This window comes from Erpetoichthys calabaricus, chromosome 3 (assembly GCF_900747795.2).
Source record: "Erpetoichthys calabaricus chromosome 3, fErpCal1.3, whole genome shotgun sequence".
In the NCBI taxonomy this organism is placed as follows: Eukaryota; Metazoa; Chordata; class Cladistia; order Polypteriformes; family Polypteridae; genus Erpetoichthys; species Erpetoichthys calabaricus.
In genome coordinates this window covers 12,963,066-12,983,212 of record NC_041396.2, presented here as the reverse complement: position 1 = coordinate 12,983,212, position 20,147 = coordinate 12,963,066, and the positions used below count along the sequence as shown (strand labels likewise).

General features: G+C 41.4%; 1 protein-coding gene across 1 annotated transcript in view; it reads left to right on the top strand.

Moving 5' to 3' along the window:
• blk (BLK proto-oncogene, Src family tyrosine kinase) overlaps nucleotides 1-20,147 on the top strand; it is a 244,730-nt gene that overhangs the window by 165,355 nt on the left and 59,228 nt on the right. Inside the window, exons 6-9 of the mRNA XM_051924437.1 lie at nucleotides 2,697-2,795; nucleotides 5,256-5,359; nucleotides 16,664-16,813; nucleotides 17,190-17,342. Of these exons, the coding sequence (XP_051780397.1) occupies nucleotides 2,697-2,795; nucleotides 5,256-5,359; nucleotides 16,664-16,813; nucleotides 17,190-17,342 (506 nt within the window). The remainder of the gene's footprint in view (nucleotides 1-2,696; nucleotides 2,796-5,255; nucleotides 5,360-16,663; nucleotides 16,814-17,189; nucleotides 17,343-20,147) is intronic.

Genomic DNA, 20,147 nt, shown 5'->3' with positions numbered 1-20,147 from the left:
GTTATGTGTTCGTATTTTCTTGTTCTTGTAATAATTTTTGAAACAGCACTTTGGATTAACTGGAGGCTGTATAAAGAACATCCAGTGAACTCCGTCAATCCTACTAGAAATAAAAGCATGAATTCATTCCTCAGAATCCAGTTTATTTAGAAAACGCTTTAATTTACCAACATTTTTAAGATAGAAGAAATTTGATTTGGACAACTTTGTAATGTACGCTTTAAATGACATGCTAGAATCAAAGATAACTCCTAGATTGCGGGCTGATTATATAAGCCGCGAGTGCGGCGATTATTTATTTAAAATTGGCCTTTTAGTCTGAGCCGCTGACCCGCTATATCACATACTCATACTAAGTGCTTGTGTAAGTAAAATAAGCAAAAATCAAGATTTTTAATTTTATTATGATGCTAAACATTATTTCTTTTGTTTCATAGAAACGTTTTTATCTAAAATTTGATTTTAAAAAATAAAATATCTTATCATGTTAAAATTTTTCATCCTTATACTTAACATCTTTTTTCGATCACTCGAAATGTTGGCTGTCCCAATCTGTGATTTTGGAAATCTGGCATCTGTGGAGAGCTCATAGCAGTGCTACCACTGTGTCACTGTGCACCTAATCCATTGATTGACACATTTATGTTAGTTATGACTTTAAGATTGAGGAAAAAATATCTTTTATCTGAGACTTATTTTAGTAACATTGTGCATTATTTGTGGGGTTGTGGACCCCTTACCGGCCACTCCTCAAACTCCGCCAGATGTCAGCAATCCCTCAAGTTCACATTGTCTGAAGATTAGTTTTCTGTATTCTTTCATGGTTTATAGTAACAACATCATTTAGGAACAAGGCCAAATACATATGATGAGAAGGACATGAATATTCAAATTGGGCATTTTTTTAGCTACTAGGGGGGCTGCTCGCTTCGCTTGCCAACCCCTGGACGGGCGCTGTGCATTAGCCACTTTGTAGCATATGGGGAAGCTGATGTACAATTTTAACAGATTGTTATTTTCATGGGAATTGTTACATATGCATAATAGAACTAAGTATTTTACATTACAGCGAGTAATTAACCATATTAAAAATTAGTAAAATAAAATCAATTAAAAGACAATTATGTTTCATGTTGCGTTAGAGGTATTACGTTATACATTTTTGTTCTGTTTGGCTTTAAGATTAACACGCAAATACTTTTTAAACTTACACTTTTACTGTAAAAACAATATTTGGAATTAACTTTTCGTCAATATCGCATTGAATTTTGATTCAATTCAATTGATTTGTTTGCACTTACATCGTGACAACGCAACATATAACTGCCCATGAGTGATATCGTTTCTTTCTCTCTAATAAATAAAACAACTTTTTTGAATGTTTGTCCCTGTGATTTGTTAATTGTCATAGCAAAAGCTATTCTAACAGGAAACTGTTAACGTTTTAATGCAAATGGAATATTAAGATCTCCTTTGGTGTTTAATGTTATCCCCTGAAGATGTACTACATTACCTTTCTTGTCACCTGCTAAAATTTAACATGTCAGAATTGTTTGACCAATTTTAAATACGACTAATCTTATCCCATTGTATAGCCCATTACTCACTCATAAATTACACAATAACATTACGATACATCCTTCTTTCAACAGTAATTCGACTGGTGGAATACCAGACGGTGTTAACGGTTGTAGATATTCTTCGTGATATTGTAAGCTGATGTTTTCATATTCCACACCATCACCACTAACTGTTTCAGCATAGTCTATTGATACGCATTTAACTAATTTGCCATGTAGCTGATTGACAATTTTCGCGTTAATTCATTTGACTTCATTGTTTCTCCGTGCTGTGTACTCATTTCTTCTGTTAATAACCCTTGAAATTCTTCAATAAGATTTGGACATAATATGTCTTCTTTAATTAGGAACTGAAAGTGAGGAAAATGTAAAAATTTATAAGAGCTGAGAGCGCAGGAACTGAGTCTGACAAAAGCATTCACACGAATGAGAGGTGAGAGGACCGTGGTCGTGGGCCGTTAACCGGAAATGGTGGAGAGGAGGGCGGGACTTGAAAAAATCTCTTGGTAATAGTCTCGTCTCATCTCAAGATTTTCTTTTATAATAGAAAGATAGATGTAACTGGTGGGAGATGATGGGCAGCACTTAAAAGTGTGTTCACGAGAGCACACATTTAATTTGATTTGAGATTTATAAAGGAACTTGGCGTGTGATTTGGTGTACGTACGGGTTTATAAATCTGATTTTTTAATATGTCTACGCTTCTTTTTGCCTTTCTAGCATAAGCAAAATTTTAGTATGGAATCTAAGCAAGTTTTTATACATGAAACCCGTGGTGTCTGTCAATCTAACACCACATCCCAAGTATGTAAGAAATAAGAGGTCCAAAGTTGTGGAGGGATTCGGGCAACTTGAAGGAATATAAAACATTTCACTCAAAACGCTCACATTATCCCAGCCCTCATGAAAAATATGTCATTCTTATTATTTTTATTACATTGTAAAGCCTTATTTTTAATTATTTTGTTTTTTTGGTACACTATAAGATTGCCCATGACTCCTGTTATTTCTAAGAAAATGTTTATACTCTAAAAATAAAGAGAGGTCATTATGCTCTTATTGAAGGAGACTCCAAAGTGCAAGTGGTTATATGGATATTGCTTTATGTTTCCACAGAAATGGTGACTGGTGGCTGGCAAGATCCTTTGTCACAGGAAAAGAAGGATACATCCCAGCATCCTATGTTGCAAAGCTGGATACCTTGGAGGCTGAAAAGTATGTGCAGCTCCATAGTCACTCTGTTTTTTTTTTTTTTGGTTGGACAGAAAAATATTGGTCAATAAATTGTGTATGTGTAAATGTTAGAGCTTTGAAAAGAGAAAAAAAAAGGCTAGTTGTATGGGTGATTTATAAATGGCACTGAAGAAGGCTGACCGCCCACAAAGAATGGCTTCTAGTCTTGTGTCTGTTGTTGACACGATAAGCTTCAGCTGTCCACAGCCCTAAACTGGGCCTCTGCAGTTTATGAAAATGGATGAATTCATAATAAAATAAATTGAAAAGTACAGTGCATCCGGAAAGTATTCCCAGCGCATCACTTTTTCCACATTTTCTTATGTTACAGCCTTATTCCAAAATGGATTAAATTCATTTTTTTCCTCAGAATTCTACACACAACACCCCATAATGACAACGTGAAAAAAGTTTACTTGAGGTTTTTGCAAATTTATTAAAAATAAAAGAACTGAGAAATCCCATGTACTTAAGTATTCACAGCCTTTGCTCAATACTTTGTCGATGCACCTTTGGCAGCAATTACAGCCTCAAGTCTTTTTGAATATGATGCCACAAGCTTGGCACACCTATCCTTGGCCAGTTTCGCCCATTCCTCTATGCAGTACCTCTAAAGCTCCATCAGGTTGGATGAGAAGCGTCGGTGCACAGCCATTTTAAGATCTCTCCAGAGATGTTCAATCGGATTCAAGTCTGTGCTCTGGCTGGGTCACTCAAGGACATTCACAGAGTTGTCCTGAAGCCACTCCTTTGATATCTTGGCTGTGTGCTTAGGGTCGTTGTCCTGCTGAAAGATGAACCGTCGCCCCAGTCTGAGGTCAAGAGCGCTCTGGAGCAGGTTTTCATCCAGGATGTCTCTGTACATTGCTGCAGTCATCTTTCCCTTTGTCCTGACTAGTCTCCCAGTTCCTGCCACTGAAAAACATCCCCACAGCATGATGCTGCCACCACCATGCTTCACTGTAGGGATGGTATTGGCCTGGTGATGAGTGGTGCCTGGTTTCCTCCAAACGTGACACATGGCATTCACACCAAAGAGTTCAATCTTTGTCTCATTAGACCAGAGAATTTTCTTTCTCATGGTCTGAGAGTCCTTCAGGTGCCTTTTGGAAAACTCCAGGTGGGCTGCCATGTGCCTTTTACTAAGGAGTGGCTTCCGTCTGGCCACTCTACTATACAGGCCTGATTGGTGGATTGCTGCAGAGATGGTTGTACTTCTGGAAGGTTCTCCTCTCTCCACAGAGGACCTCTGGAGCTCTGACAGAGTGACCATCGGGTTCTTGGTCACCTCCCTGACTAAGGCTCTTCTCCCCCGATCGCTCAGTTTAGATGGCCGGCCAGCTCTAGGAAGAGTCCTGGTGGTTTCAAACTTCTTCCACTTACGAATGATGGAGGCCACTGTGCTCATTGGGACCTTCAAAGCAGCAGAAATTTTTCTGTAACCTTCTCCAGATTTGTGCCTCGAGACAATCCTGTCTCGGAGGTCTACAGACAATTCCTTTGATTTCATGCTTGGTTTGTGCACTGACATGAACTGTCAACTGTGGGACCTTATATAGAAAGGTGTGTGCCTTTCCAAATCATGTCCAGTCAACTGAATTTAGCACAGGTGGACTCCAATGAAGCTACAGAAACATCTCAAGGATGATCAGGGGAAACAGGATGCACCTGAGCTCAATTTTGAGCTTCATGGCAAAGGCTGTGAATACTTATGTACATGTGCTTTCTCAATTTTATTTTTAATAAATTTGCAAAAATCTCAAGTAAACTTTTTCATGTTGTCATTATGGTGTGTTGTGTGTAGAATTCTGAGGCAAAAATGAATTTAATCAATTTTGGAATAAGGCTGTAACATAACAAAATGTGGAAAAAGTGATGTTCTGTAAATACTTTCCGGATATCATTATGCAGGCACCAAGTGCCGATGGATTTTTTTGCTCTTCACGTTGCTCTTTTAGGTAGCTCGCTATACTTTAAAGGACTACTCATTGATGCTACACTAGTTGGAGTTAAAACAACTTTGACAGGCTTGAAATGTTTATAAGTTCTCCTGCAGCTGGCTCAGAAGCCGCTAGTTTACGTAATGGAATGCCAGCTTATAGTGATGGTGACTCGTCCACAAGCTGATGCAACTTTTCAGTGCCATCACATAGTCTTCATTTTGAAGTCACTGTCCCTAGTAGCCACTTCCATCTCCTTGCAACAGCACATAAACTCTCAAAACAAACAGGGTTGTCTTCATTTCTGCTGGGGTTGTGCGACCGAACAAACAGTGCCCTCAATAATGTTTGGGACAAAAGACACATTTTTCCATGATTTCCTCCTCTGCTCCTCAGTTTAAAATTACAAATCAAACAATTCAGATGCGATTAAAGTGCACATTGCAGACTAATCACATCCATATAGGCATTTAATTTTATTTGTCTTATTTTCCCACTGCAGATGGTTCTTCAGAAGTCTGAGTCGCAAAGATACCGAACGACTGCTTCTTGCCCCCGGAAACAGGCTGGGAGCTTTTCTGATAAGAGAGAGTGAAACCAGCAAAGGTGAGTGACAGTGTTGGATTGTGGGTAAGCTCTGATACAAAAGGACTGGTGAAATGGATAAAAACAAGAAAATATCAGAATTGGTAGTCGTGATGTCACCATCTGTGGTTGGATCGGGTTGTGTTAAAGCTGAGTGGGAAGAATTTGTCAATGCATCTCTGGTGTCGATGGCTGCAACATTGAGGCATGGCTTGGAGGGTTTGTCTTCTAGTAGGTAGTCTGAGAACAGAACAGAGGATGGACCAGACAGGTCTATGGTATGTCCAGCATTCTGCATCTTGCATTGCTTGTGCGATTAGGATATCCTGGAGATAATGCCGATGAACAGTGATATAGTAAGGAAGGTGCCAGTTCTTTGATCGAGGATTCATTTAGATCTTCTTGAGTTTGTCGAGGAGCTGAAAGCTTGTGATGGTAATGGACAGTTGGTGCTCCATGCAAAAGGACAAGAGATTCAGTTAGCGTTTATGTTTCTGGTTCCATATGTCAGAGCTTCATCAAACTTGTGCATGGAAGTCTCCAAGTCAGTGGCGTAGCTGGAGTTCGCGCCACTTGGGGTGGGGCGGGGCTTCAATTTGCCGCCCTCCAACGTATCTGAATATGTTAACCTATTTAAATAGAAAATTAAAATGACATATGGAGAAAAAGTAAGATACATTTTGCATATATTTATTTATATATAGAGAAACAGCAATATTTTTTCACATATAATTATTTATAAGCATCAACTAGACAAGAATATAGTACAGACACACTGATAAGCCTTGTTCTGATTATTAGTTATGCTGCGAAAACCAGAACTGGTGTAGTGTACAAGCGATAGGTGGGGATGAGCAAGAACGCATTCGGATTGTTAACGAAACGAAATTATACATTATGAATTAGTTGTTTATCTTCCTAGAAATTATTATCTGTGTAATGTTTCTGTTTATTTTTGTTATTGCCTCATAAATATCAACTGCCGTGTTTGATGCCGTCACAGAAGGACCTTCTGAAAATGATTTTTGAAGCATTTGTGGATGAAAATCAGAGAATTTGACTTTTTTCATTCATGAGTGATATTTTTCCGAACCCTGATGCTTACACGTGAAGTGTTCTGAGCCTTTTGGCCAATAATGCCGCCCCCAAAAATGTACTGCCCATGGCAGACCGCCTCCTCCGCCCGCCCCTAGCTACGCTACTGCTTCAAGTAAGCTGATCTTGTCTGAGGCAGGAACGTTCCGGACTGCTTCATCAAAGGTAGCATCAAAGTCATCCTTTTCTTCCTGTGTAGAGTCTAAGGTGGGAACACATGTACTATTAATTGTCATATGAGAGCCTTTTTCCAGCGCAGGATCATTTAGCATGAGCTAATGCCAGCAGGGGACTTCTGGATTTGCAGGGGGACCTCGTTCTTGACAGGAATGCCATTTCCGTCGTTCTGAATCTCTGATTGCGTCTGGACTTTCCAGAACAATATATACCTGGCTCTTGTTTCAGTGATGGATCCTCATCTCGCTGAGGGTGTAGATGTCAACCCTGTAATGTAGCAGCCCTGAGGCTACAAGGGGTGTTCTTCAAGGTGGTTGGTTGGTAGCGGTCAAATCCAAGTGTGTGGAAATTACAAGAAACAAGTTTTCTGACAACATGTAGAGCGTTGACTCACCTGGTGTGGTTGCCTGCCCGAGTACAGATGGGACATCCTTTATTGGTCCTTCTCCATCAGGGTCCTATCATGATGGTAGGACATGGAGGGGCCTCTTGTCCTGGGTGTGTCTTTGACCGGCCATCACAACAACGCCGCCATATATGTGGGTTTGATACTAAGAACATAGACCTTCACCCTAATAGTAGTTCTCTGGAGCTGAGACGTGGTCAGTATAGGGAGCACTGGAGAAGAAGTTAGATGTGGAAGAAATGAAAATGTCGAGTGGGATGTGTGGAGTTACAAAAAACAGAAGAAAATAAGAAATGAGACAACCAGAGGGTACAGGAAAAGCGGGAGAGATATCTACAAAAGTACAGAAAAGTAGGCTGAAGTGGTATGGACATGTCATGAGGAGAGCCAAGAAATGTGTGGGCAAAAGAGTGATGGAAAGAGAATGTGAGAGACGCCAAAGCTGATAAAATAAAAGAAGATCTGAAGGAAAAACTGGGAAAGTTCCCAGTTGGTTCTGGGGTTCATCAGGGGTATGTTCTGCTTCTACTCTGTTCAATGCTTGTATGGACGGGGTTTTGGGCAAGGTTGTAGGGTCCAGCAGCTGTGGGGCATCTGTTGGTGAAGAAAGATTCATGGACCTTGACTTTGCTGACGATGCTGTGATCTTCACGCAGTCAATGGAGGCCCTAATTGGGGCGCTCAAGAGACTGAGCGAGGAGTCTGAGTGTCTGGGCTTGCGAGTGTCCTGATAAAAACCAACAGCCAGGCCTTTAATGACCTCTTGGGCACGGCCATCAGCAGTGTGTCTGTCTGCAGAGAGAGTGTCGACCTCATTGAGAGGTTTACTTACCTTGGCAGTGACATTCATGTTTCTGGTGACTCTTCCTATGATGTCAGTAGACGGATTGGGAGAGCATGGGCGGGTCATGAGGTCACTGGAAAAGGGTGTGTGGCGCTTCTGATATCTATTTAAAAGGACGAAGGTCCAAGTCTTTAGAGTCGTGGTGCTTCCTGTCTTGCTGTATGGTTGCAAGACATGGATGCTTTCCAGTGACCTGAAATGAAGACTGCACTCCTTTGGTACTGTGTCTCTCCGGAAAATCCTTGGGTACCGTTGGTTTAACTTTGTGTCGAATGAGCGGTTGCTCATGGAGTCCCGAATGAGGCACATGACCTGCATTGTGAGGGAGCGTCAGTTACGGCACTACATCCATGTGGCGTGTTTCCCAGAGGGTGATCCGGCTCATAAGATCCTCATTGACCCGAGTGGCTGGACCAGGCCAAGGGGTCGCCCACGTAACACCTGGCTGTGGCACATAGAGGGTCATTTCCGGAGGGTGGGACTGGACTGCGTGTCTACCTGGGGGGTTGCCAACCGGGATCCCGACTTGTTTCATCATGTAGTGGGTGCGGCAACTAACTGTACCAGTGCATGCTCCCCAACTTGACTTGACTTGACTTGAAGGAAAAAGGTCTGACTGATGAAGAGATGCAGGGCTGAAATGTGTGGAGAAGGTTGGTCAAGAATGTTGACCCCACACAGAAGTGGGAAAAGATGAAGAGAACGAAGAAGAAGATGCTTTAATTTTACATTTTTCGATATGTTTCCTCTGTTTTTGTGGATTTGAAAATTGGATGACAGATTGGCTTTGTTTTGACTTTTTTGCCTTATTTTTGGTCATTTGTTTATGTTCTGCCTGCTCCTCCCTTTTGATCTTTTAATAAACATCTTTACTAATCCAGAATCTCTGCTTTGCTGGTGTCCTTGGTCCAGAGGTTTACAGTCTTCCTCTTCCATTCAGGGCACTATTGAAATTCATTGAGCTTTAAAAGTATTGGTCCATTTTGGGTCTTTGGAGGCCAGAAAGCCTGCCTGTTGAGTTTGGGACTAGGCTGCTTGAGGGTATTTTTGCAGCTAAATTAGTAGGCTGGTATAAGAAAGTTAACAAACTTAATAAGATAATTAAAAAATAATTTTTCCATGAAAATGTTATTTTTATTTTGTACAGTATTGTCTGTAGTGATGAGAAAACCCGTCAAGGCATTGTTATAAAATAAAATTACTTTATTTCAGCCTTGGAACTGTGTCTGTGGTAATTGTATTTGGAGACTAGGACAGCGGCCTTGTAAATCCCCCTGAGGTGATGATGGCTGTGCCTGAGAGGGTCAGTTCAAACAGGGTTGTTGAGGAAAATATTCAGCAAATAAAGAAGGAACTTGACTCATTGTTACAAATGAACTCTAAAATGGACGTCATCTTATTACAATTGGTGGAGCCTCGTTATGTGGGCAATAAGACCTGGAGGGATTAACAGAACAGGAGTGGTGGCTCTGAGGCTTGGGAGCTGTACCGGCAATTTGAAGGTTGACGGTTCGAATTCTGTAAATGCCAGAAGTGACTCTACTCCGTTGGGCCCTTGAGCAAGGAAGGCCCTTCACCTGCTGTTCTCCACTAGGAGGCGCTAGCTCCCTGGAAATACATTAGATAGATATACAGGTTGCCCACAAAAACACTCCTTAATAATAATAATAATTCTTTACATTTATATAGCGCTTTTCTCACTACTCAAAGCGCTCTCCACACAGGGAGGACCCGGGAGGCGAACCCACAATCTCCTTACCGCAAAGCAGCATCACTACCACTGCACCACCTGTGAGGATATAAATGATTGATAAATGGTTACAAAATCAAAACTTATTGGAATATGTGCTTTCAGACGCAAAATTCCCTTTTTGTGTTTTTGCAAAAAAATTGTAAATGTAAATCAGTATAAATTGGTCAGTATTTTGCATCTGAAAGCACGCTTGCACAGTCACAACACTTTTTGTTGTATGAAATTCCAACACACACCAGCTGTGTTGCTGTCGGGTGAGCGCCATCTTGAATTTCACGGTTCCGCTAGCGGTATAAGGAGTGCACAGAAGAATCTGCGGGGGAAAAGAAGAAATGTTTTGAGTTAATGTATTTGCTGTCATCTTATTTATAAACATATTCCAATAAGTTTTGATTTTGTAACCATTTAAAATCAAGGAGTGTTTTTGTGGGCACCTTGTATTATAAAGAGGTGATATCCCTACCTTAGTGATACGGCAATAAGAAATCACATAAGAGAAAATAACTTCGCTTTCTTTAATAAAGATTTACACAGCATAACAGATGAGGAAGCCATGACAAGACTATTACTGAAGTAGGGCAATGTTCTCCCCGTGTCTGCGTGGGTTTCTTCCGGGCGCTCCGGTTTCCTCCCACAGTCCAAAGACATTCAGGTTAGGTGGATTGGCGATTCTAAATTGGCCCTAGTGTGTACTTGGTGTGTGGGTGTGTTTGTGTGTGTCCTGCGGTGGGTTGGCACCCTGCCCGGGATTGGTTCCCTGCCTTGTGCCCTGTGTTGGTTGGGATTGGCTCCAGCAGACCCCCGTGACCCTGTGTTCGGATTCAGCGGGTTGGAAAATGGATGGATGGATGGGCAAGGCGCAAGGCAGGAACAAATCCCGGGCAGGGTGCGAGTCCACCACAGGGCACACATACACACCCACACACCAAGCACATACTAGGGACAATTTAGGATCGCCAATGCACCTAACCTGCATGTCTTTGGACTGTGGGAGGAAACCCACGCAGACACGGGGAGAACATGCAAACTCCACGCAGGGATGACCCAGGAAGCAAACCCAGACAGGTCTCCTAACTGTGAGGCAGCAGCGCTACCCACTGCGCCACCGTATAGAGAAATAGCAATAATATTTATAAGCATCAACTAGACAAGAATATAGTATAGACGCACTGATAAGATGTGTTCTAATTATTAGTTTAATATAATTACGCTGCGAAAACCAGAACCAGTGTAGTGTACAAGTGATAGGTGGGGATGTTTTCTGCGCAGAGCAAGAACGCATTTGGATTGATAACGAAATGAGATTATAAATTGCAAATTACTTGTTTATCTTCCTAGAAATTATTATCGGTGTAATATTTATGTGTATTTCTGTTATTGCCTCATAAATTTCCACTGCTGTGTCTGAAAATGATTTTTGAAGCATTTGTAGATAACAATCAGAAAATCTGACTTTTTTCATTCATGAGTGATATTTTTCCGAACCCTGCTGCTTACACACAAATTGTACTTAGCCTTTTGGCCAATAATGCCACCCCGAAAAATGCCTGCCCCCCGCCTGCCCCTAGCTACACCACTGTCAGTTTCAAGCACATTTTCCTCCTACAGGGAGCCCTGTCCCTGCAAAATTAACATGATAAGATACATAAGGGATCAGAAGATAAATAACATAAAATAAAATCATGTAAACAAGCGTATCCAGCAGGGGGCGTACACTCCCATCTTGGCGGTGATCTCATCAGACCTGCCTCTACTGCAAAGAATCTTGGTGTCATTTTTGACTCCTCCCTCACTTATTCCGCCCACATAAATCACATTAAGAAACTTTCTTACTTTCACCTCCATAACATATCCCGTGTTCGCTCTTTCCTCTCCTTATCTAATGCTGAGAAACTTGTCCCTGCTTTTATCACATCCCACATCGATTATTGTAATTCCCTACTGGCAGGTGCCCCTTCTAATCTTAGATCACAGCTCCAGCTTATTCAAAACTCAACTGCAAGAGTCCTTACTCGAACCAGCAGCAACGAGCACATCACACCCATCCTGCTCCACTGGCTCCCTGTGTCTTACAGAATCGAATATCAAATCCTACTAATAACCTACAAAGCTTTAAATAACCTCACGCCAAACTACATCAGTGACCTTCTCCATCACTATGTGCCTGTCCGCCAACTAAGGTCCTCTGATTCTGGAAATCTTATTGTGCTCCACACTAATCTACACTCCATGGGTGACAGCAGGGCCTTCAGCTGTATAGCGCCCAGACTCTGGAATGACCTACCGAAATTAATCAGGTCAGCTGACATGAACTCTCAAAACTCATCTGTTCAGGAAGGCTTTTTGCTCCACTTGACTTTATTACCCTTCTCTCAGTTTACTTCTCTGTCAAGATGCTCATGTAACCTGTATGTGTGTGTGCAGACCATCAATTATGTTGTCTGTTAGGCTTTGGTTTTCTCTGAATTCACTGTCGTAATCTTCTTTAATTATTTATCTGGTTTAATACAATGTGTAACAGTTGAGGCCCTTATCGACCTTTTGTACCCTCAGGTACCACGCCAAACGCCAGGTAAAAGTCCAAGAATTATTTATTTGGACACTACTAAAGTGCACAAAGCTCCTACACTCCACAATACTCATATAATCAATAAACAATACAGTAATCAATCCTCCACACTCCCAGACACTTCGCTACCCTTCCTCGCAGCTCAGCTCAGCATACTGGTTTCCCAGAGTTCTTTATATAGTCCCTGACCCGGAAGCATTTCTCTTTCCTGTCCATGTGATCCTGAACACTTCCGGGTTGGATAAAAGGCTCCTTTCTTCAACCCGGAAGCACGTCGTTTCTTCCTGTCATGTGATCATAACGCACTTCCGGGTTATAGGGCAAGTAAGAGTCCGGCAGCCTCCCTACAGCGACTCCTGGTGGTCCCTATGGTATCCAGCAGGACTGTGCATATAAACTACAAAGTCCATGAGGCTCTGCTGGAATTCGGGGAACGTCCACGCTGTTGGGAGAGCTTCACCTGGCGGCTTGGGGGTGAGGGCTGGAATATTTAGCCGGCCACCTACCACAAATGCTATATACTGTATACCCTGCTGTTCTTTCTTATATTCTGTATGTGCCTTGAGCATGTGAAAGGTGCTATATAAATAAAATGTATTATTATTATTATTATTAAGGGACCCTTGCACTGATTTGAAATTTGGGAACAAAAATAACACATGAGATGCAAGGATGTGACAATTTTTAGGGTGTTGTGGGAGTTATGACAGTAGGGTGGTGGTGTATAATGATGCTTTGGAAGGGCTTTATGCTAAATGCATTCAGGGTGCCATAAGCCAGGACTAATATTCTTTCAAAACTTATTATATCCTCATGCTGTACTTGTTATAAAGAAAACAAATGATTTCTCTAATCCCAAAGGATGCATTTGGAATGTTTCAAGTAGAAGTTATTAATTCATCATCACGAGATTTATGCATTTGCCAGATAAAATAGTGTTCTAAAGTTAAACATTTTCTAGTAAAAAAAAACAATACATAGCCAGTCCTGGCTTTTTATACTGGAGTCTTATGGAGAATGTGAGAATCAGAAAACAAAAACCTAAAACTGAAGCGACAGCTGCTGAGTACTGATCCGCGTAACACACAAATTGTAAAATAGTTTATACATGTTGTTTCAGGTTCTTAAAAATCAAGCAGGTACTGAGTTGGTGAGGAAGAATCCAGAATGAGTCAAACGCATAACAAAAAGAAATTCCTCAGCCCAATAAAATTCATTTTAAAAACGTTTAGTGAAAATTGAAAATGGAGCAAATTACAAAAACAAAGGAAAATGACAAATACAAAATAAAAGGGAAAAAGGTTTCTTCTTTGTTTTGTTACAATCTTTTAAATTTCAGCTACTTTCTGTACGTATGGTGCAAAACTGTTCGACCTCCATGCCTTACCAACTGCAAGGCAGATCAGCGTTTCTCAACCTTTAAGTATTTGCGACCCGAGTTTTCATAACAGTTTTAATTGCGCCGTCCCCCTAACATTTTTTTGAAAGGAGCCCACTAATACCAATTTGTGCTTTTTTAATTAATGATATATCATAGATGCATATTTTATTATACCTACTTAACTTTTATTGACATTTATCTAACTCTATATTTATTTTTCTAGTATCAGAATGTAGTTTAAGTTGATTTGTTTTGGTTTCAATAGATGTATTTTATTTCTTTTTTTCACATCTTCATGCCCCCCGTTTTTGTTACTTCTCGCCCCCCTAGGGGGGCCAGCCCCATAGATTGAGAACCACTGAGGCAGATTATAAAGTGGAATTAGTCTATAGTCAGAATGAGAAGAAATGATTAGAATATTCCATCTACAATTTAACTTGTAGGGGTTATAATAGAGACTATGCACTAATATATGTAGGCAAACATTTTAAGAAAACTAAGTGGCAACACTCTATCAGCACATGCTCCCAACCTAAGAAAGTACTTCTAACAATTTAACAAAACCGAGTAAACACATGGCTCTTACACATTCTATTTTTGAACAAACAAAAAAAACCCACCAACATTATGAGATTTGGCCATTTTAACAGAAGATTAGCTGTGCATGTTACCTGCGCACTTGTCTTCTTCAGCAATCACCTTTGAAAGGGAGTGTGGCTTTCTCTCGCAAAAGACCAAATCACAGTAAACTTTTCATGTCACATGGTTGGTTTTGTGTTGATTTATGACTGTATTCATATGAGAACTTACACAAGCGGAACAGAAAACGTTTCCTTACCTTGTGAAAAATAGCACTGGGCATTTGCGATAAAATGATTATTTGTAAATCCCTTTTGTTGTCACATGTAAAGTGTGTTTTTTTTTATTGACACTCAAAGCGAATGCATTCAGTTAAGTTTTAGGCTTATATTTTCTGGTGGCTCCTCATGCCCCTTAAGATTCTGTTATAAAACGTAAGAACTGGCTATGATTTTTTTTTTAATTCATAGAAAACATTTAACCTTAGAAAACAATTTCAAGCATCAAATGCATATGAAGAAAAATACCAAACTTATCCTTTAACTAAATCTTACATTACATATTTAAGCTGGTACTAATATACTTCAGAAATCTATTGCACTTTTAATGATGATTATTTTTATTAACAATACATTCACTTTCCACTCTTTTAGTAATACAGGTGGTACCTCGCAATTCGTCCGTCCCGTAATTCGATGGTTGAATTTGCTGGGAGGTCGACTCGCAATTCGACCTCTGCCCCGCAATTTGACCTCTGTGCAGCGTGCAGGTTGAGATACGCAAAACGTCAAATGCGATGTAGAAAACATGTCCGCGCCTTCCTGGGAGAGTCGACTCGCGTTTTTGCTCCCTTCAGCCACTTTGCTAGTGTTTTTGTGCTGCTCTTACTTAATTTTACACAGTAATTTTCTTGATTTGTCTTCAACAGAAACTAATTGAATTCCCATAGACTTGTATGGGAAATGGTGTCTCACAATTCGAGCCTAGTCCAGCAACGGATTAGGGTCGAATTGTGGGGTACCACCGGCATTCATGTAAGAAATATTCTCAAATGGAAACAAAAACTTTTTTTTTTCATTTTTTTTAATTATACGGCCATTGTTATTTGTCTATTTATGGCTCCGATGTCATTATGATAAGAATCCTCATCTTTGGTTGCATTATGGTGTTGACTTTCTAATTTGTATCCTCAGATTAAAAACTTTGAGAACTCTCAACTTTCAAATTCAGACAGAAAAAGAAAACCCAGGCAGGAGGAAGCTTGTCAACATGGCTTTGTTTTCTTCTTATGATTTGGAAGCTCCCCTGTGGCCAGCTCTGTAGCGGGTGGGATGCTCTTCGACCAGAGGCACAAAATCTTATTTAGAACTATTTTGTTATCAGAATAGGCTTACACAACTCTTGATATAGTGATAATATTTTAAATGATTGGTCCTTTCAGGAGCATTGATTAATCATGCTGTGCAATACTTCATTGATTTTGCTAATTTCTTAGGCGCACATACTGCTCAGCACTGTATATTTTATCTACAGTATTTGGTTAAAATTCATTCCCATTTAGCATTCCGCTCTTTCTCATCTTGCACAATACAGTTTACAAAAATGTTACACTTTTAACCTTATAATTTACAGAGAAGTTACAATTGTACGGTTATGGTTAGGGTTAGGGGATCCACCCTGTAAATTGTAGCGTAGAGAGAGAAAAAAATGAATGTCTGAAACAAGCAAAGAGTCATCTCTTCAGACGGAGTCTCTACAAAAATATGTATTGACTCGTTGACTTGTGGCGATCGTCCAGCGGTACCTCGTTTTAATACAATTTCTTCTCATGAGATTATCTCATCATTAGCCGACTCCTACATTCCTGTGTTTTTGCTTCATCACCAATATTCTCTAATACCTAATAAACATGGACATGTTTCTAATAGATTTGATTGTCCCATTATCTGCCACCATTACCTTGACGTGAGAGGAAGTCAAGTCACCACCTGGCCAAAGGAATGATCACATTTTGTCTACCTGTTACATTATAACCGTCTGGCTTGCCAATTCTTTTAATATTTTCTTGTGCTCAAATGGGCTCAAATAATCTCCTAATGGACATCCACCTTCATCTGATGACCTAAGAAATATTTGGCCGCAGAAGTGTCCATCTCTTATTTACTTGGCTTATTCCTAAACCTCACTTTTGTAAATATCGGTGGCCTTCCAGGTTTAACTCTTATTACATTCTTTACATGCTGATGCTACCTTTTGCAATAGATGATTCAATGCAATTAAGGCTTCCATTACTCACAGTTTTAATTTCTGTACTCAGTGAAAGTGTTACCAGTTAAACTGTGCAGAACAGACTCTGCCAGGAGAAGCCGGTTCACGATTGGGTTTGCCAAGTGACGTTTCTTATTTTCTTTTCATTTTTCCCCCTGCCGTGTATTCACTGAGCGTCCTGCCAAAGGTTTCTCAGTTTCCCCCCGCCATATCAAGTCTTAGCTGACATGTCTACCTATTGTTTCTCTTTTAGGTGCCTTTTCTCTGTCTGTGCGAGACGCTGTCCCACCTCAAGGGGATGTTATCAAGCACTACAAGATCCGTTGTCTGGACTCTGGTGGATATTACATCTCGCCCAAGATTACCTTTCCTACTCTGCAGGCGTTGGTCAACCATTACTCCCGTAAGTGCTCTCATCTTATTCACTCCTAACCAAAGGAAAACACCCAGCGGGCTTAAGGATACACAATGTTAAGTCTGTCTGTTTTGATGGCGTCATGAATTTACAAACCTCTGTTCACCTGCTTGGCCTTACGTCCCTCTTTACTTGTATGCCTTGTTGCCTTTTCTTTGTCCCTTACATCCCTCTTCCTTTGTACTTCTTTTTGACTGTCTTTGTCGGCCATTGCAGATGCCAGATGAGGTGATGCGAAGTTTACTATCTTACGTCGGCCTTCTTGCTTTTCTTTGTTGGACATTCCCACCCTCTCGTGACTCCAGACAGACTGAGGTCTCTAACTGGCTCCTTAACACCGTGTTTGCTCTCCATACTTTTACAGAAAAGGCAGATGGACTTTGCCAGAGGCTAACAATGCCCTGCAAAAGCTCAACACCCCAAAGACCTTGGGGGCAGGATGAGTGGGAAATTCCCAGAGAGACCCTGAAATTGGTAAAGAAGCTCGGGGCAGGACAGTTTGGTGAAGTATGGATGGGTGAGTGTCACATGTTCATGCTTTTTTATTTTGCACTTTAGGGTTGATTCCATGCATAAAATATTGGTCTGCAAACGGAAATGCCATAAATCAAATCAAGCTGTTGTGGCCACCAGAGGGCGTTCCAGCTGCCCAAACCCCAATATAGACAGATGCAAAATTTGCCACACAGCACACGTTTATTATAGCGAGGAATCGCTTTTCTCTCACTCCACACTACAGCATAGATCCATAAGGAATACACAGCACTAATACGCAGTCTTTCTTTCTTTGTCAAGCTTCGTGCTCTTGCACCCATCTCTGGCTCCCCGAGTGAAGTGAGGCGGCTCCTTTTTATTCTGCTCCTGGGGCTGCTCCAGGTGGCTCATTAGCCGCATCTCATCTTGCACAATACAGTTTACAAAGATGTTACATTTTAACCTTACAATTTACAGAGACGTTACATTTGTAGGAAGACACGATCACCACAAAAAAAGAGTTGTATATTGTAGTGTAGAGAGAAGAAAAAAATAAAATTTGAAACAAGCAAAGAGTAATCTCTTCAGACTGAGCCTAAACAAAATCATGTATTGACTGGTTGACTTGTGAATGTTGACTGTTTTTATAGCAGGAGGATAGGAAGTGGAATGAAGTCATCAGTAGGTGCCAGAAGTGAGGTCAGGTCCACCCATCTCTGACGGCTCCTTTTATTCTTCTCCTGGGGTTGCTCCAGGTGGCTCGTTAGCCGCATCTGGAATCACTCCCAGCTATGCAAACCTCCACAGCTCCCCCAGGTGGCATCCATGGAACCCAACAGGGCTGCAGCAAATTCCCCAAGAAGCCCAGGGGGAATCTGAGGTGCCTCTGCAACCCCTTGGTGGGGCTGCCATCTAGCACTCAAAGGGAGGCAGTGTCCTGTGTACGTCTGCTCTCCCGGTCCTTCCAATATATTGGCCTCCTGGCTGTCCATCACACTGTTTACGCTTTTTGTTTGTCAATTTTTGCTCCAAATTGTCTACTTATTTTTTTTTCTTTAAAATTATTTTCAAAGTCACAATAATCTAGATCTCCTTTTATATATAGAGCTTTTCTATTGAAACTCTTGTGTAAAGGTCTGCATTTTTACAAGAGTTCTTTTCTTATTTAATATTCAGGGGTGTGCAGCCCAAAAGAATCTTAATGGTAAACTTCATCGTAAGACTGATCTACTACTGAACTACTTAATGGATTTAGATTGGGATTTTTTTCTATAATTTGCTTGAACATTCCGATTAATTTTACGACTTCTCTCATAGCGCTAACTATCATAGTTCGCTTGCGGTACCGATTTATTTGTGCGAATCTGAAACAAAGAATGAGGGGTCGGGCCCTCGTCATTCACGCGCCAGCCTCGGGGTGTATCTTACATTCGCTTAGCTAACGAACGAGAGAACTACTTAACGGATTTAGATCAGGGTTTTTTTCTAGAATTTGCTTGAACATTCCGGTTAATTTTACGACTTCTCTCATAGCGCTAACTATCATCATTCGCTTGCGGTACCGATTTATTTGTGCGAATCTGAGACAAAGAATGAGGGGTCGGGCCCTCGTCATTCACGCGCCAGCCTCGGGGCGTATCTTACATCCGCTTAGCTAACGAACGAGAGAACTACTTAACAGATTTAGATCAGGGTTTTTTTCTAGAATTTGCTTGAACATTCCAGTCAATTTTGCGACTTCTCTCATAGCGCTAAGTATCATAGTTCGCTTGCGGTAGATTTATTTGCACGAATCTGAGAGACACACAGCGGGCCGAGGGGAAGGGGGCAGGGCCCTCCTCACTCACGCGCCAGCCTCAGAGCGTGTACCTTATATCCGCTTAGAAAACAAACAAGATAACTAATTAACGGATTTAGATCGGGGTTTTTTTTCTAGAATTTGCTTGAACATTCCAGCTGATTTTGCGACTTCTCTCATCACGCTAAGAATCAGAGTTCGCTTACAGGAACGATTTATTCGTGCTAATCCAAGACAGAGGCTGCGGGCCGAGGCGAGGGCCCTCCTCACTCACGCTCCAGCCTCTGTTTGAATCGCCACGTATTGGAGTTTACCTCGCCTGCGTTTAGCGAGCAATACCTGTTTGCTTATTAATTTTTAAAGTTTGTCCTGTTCCACTACTATGCGGGCAAAGCCGCTGGGGATGGCTAGTCATAACTAAAGCAACACATGAAATTCTTTGTAACCTTTGTGCTCCTCGACCCGCTCATCAATCACTTAGTGCTTCTTGGAGCGACCGTGGTGACAGACACTGCAGAATATGTTAAATTCAGTTTGTGACAGTTCTCTGAACATTAAGAAGACTACGATTTACACTTGTGGACCACCAGGAGGCGCACTGCTGACCAAAACCCGGCACAGACAGACCAGGAACACAAGTTCAAGGCCCACACGTTTTTATTTTTCCTTTTTTCCTTCCATACCCATCTCCTCTTTTTTTGTTTCTCTCTCTGTTTCCCCCTTCACTCCTACAGAGAAGCTTCGTCTTCTCCCACCCAACTCTGGCTCTCATAGTAGTGGCTGCTGGCTCCTTTTATAAAACACCCGGAAGTGCTCCAGGTGCTCGTTGACCTTTTCCTAGCAGCACTTCCAGGTGTGGCACAAGTGCAGCAATTAAGGGCTCAGCAGCTCCCCAGGCGCCCCCTGGTGGTGGCCACGGGCCCCAGCAGGGTTGAGCTTTCATGCTTCAAACATTGTGGCTTTCCTGCATGCCAGGGTGGCTGCCCTCTAGTGCTCTGAGGGAGGTAATGTTCTGGATAGGTTGTCCCCACCGGACCTTCCATTATCGGG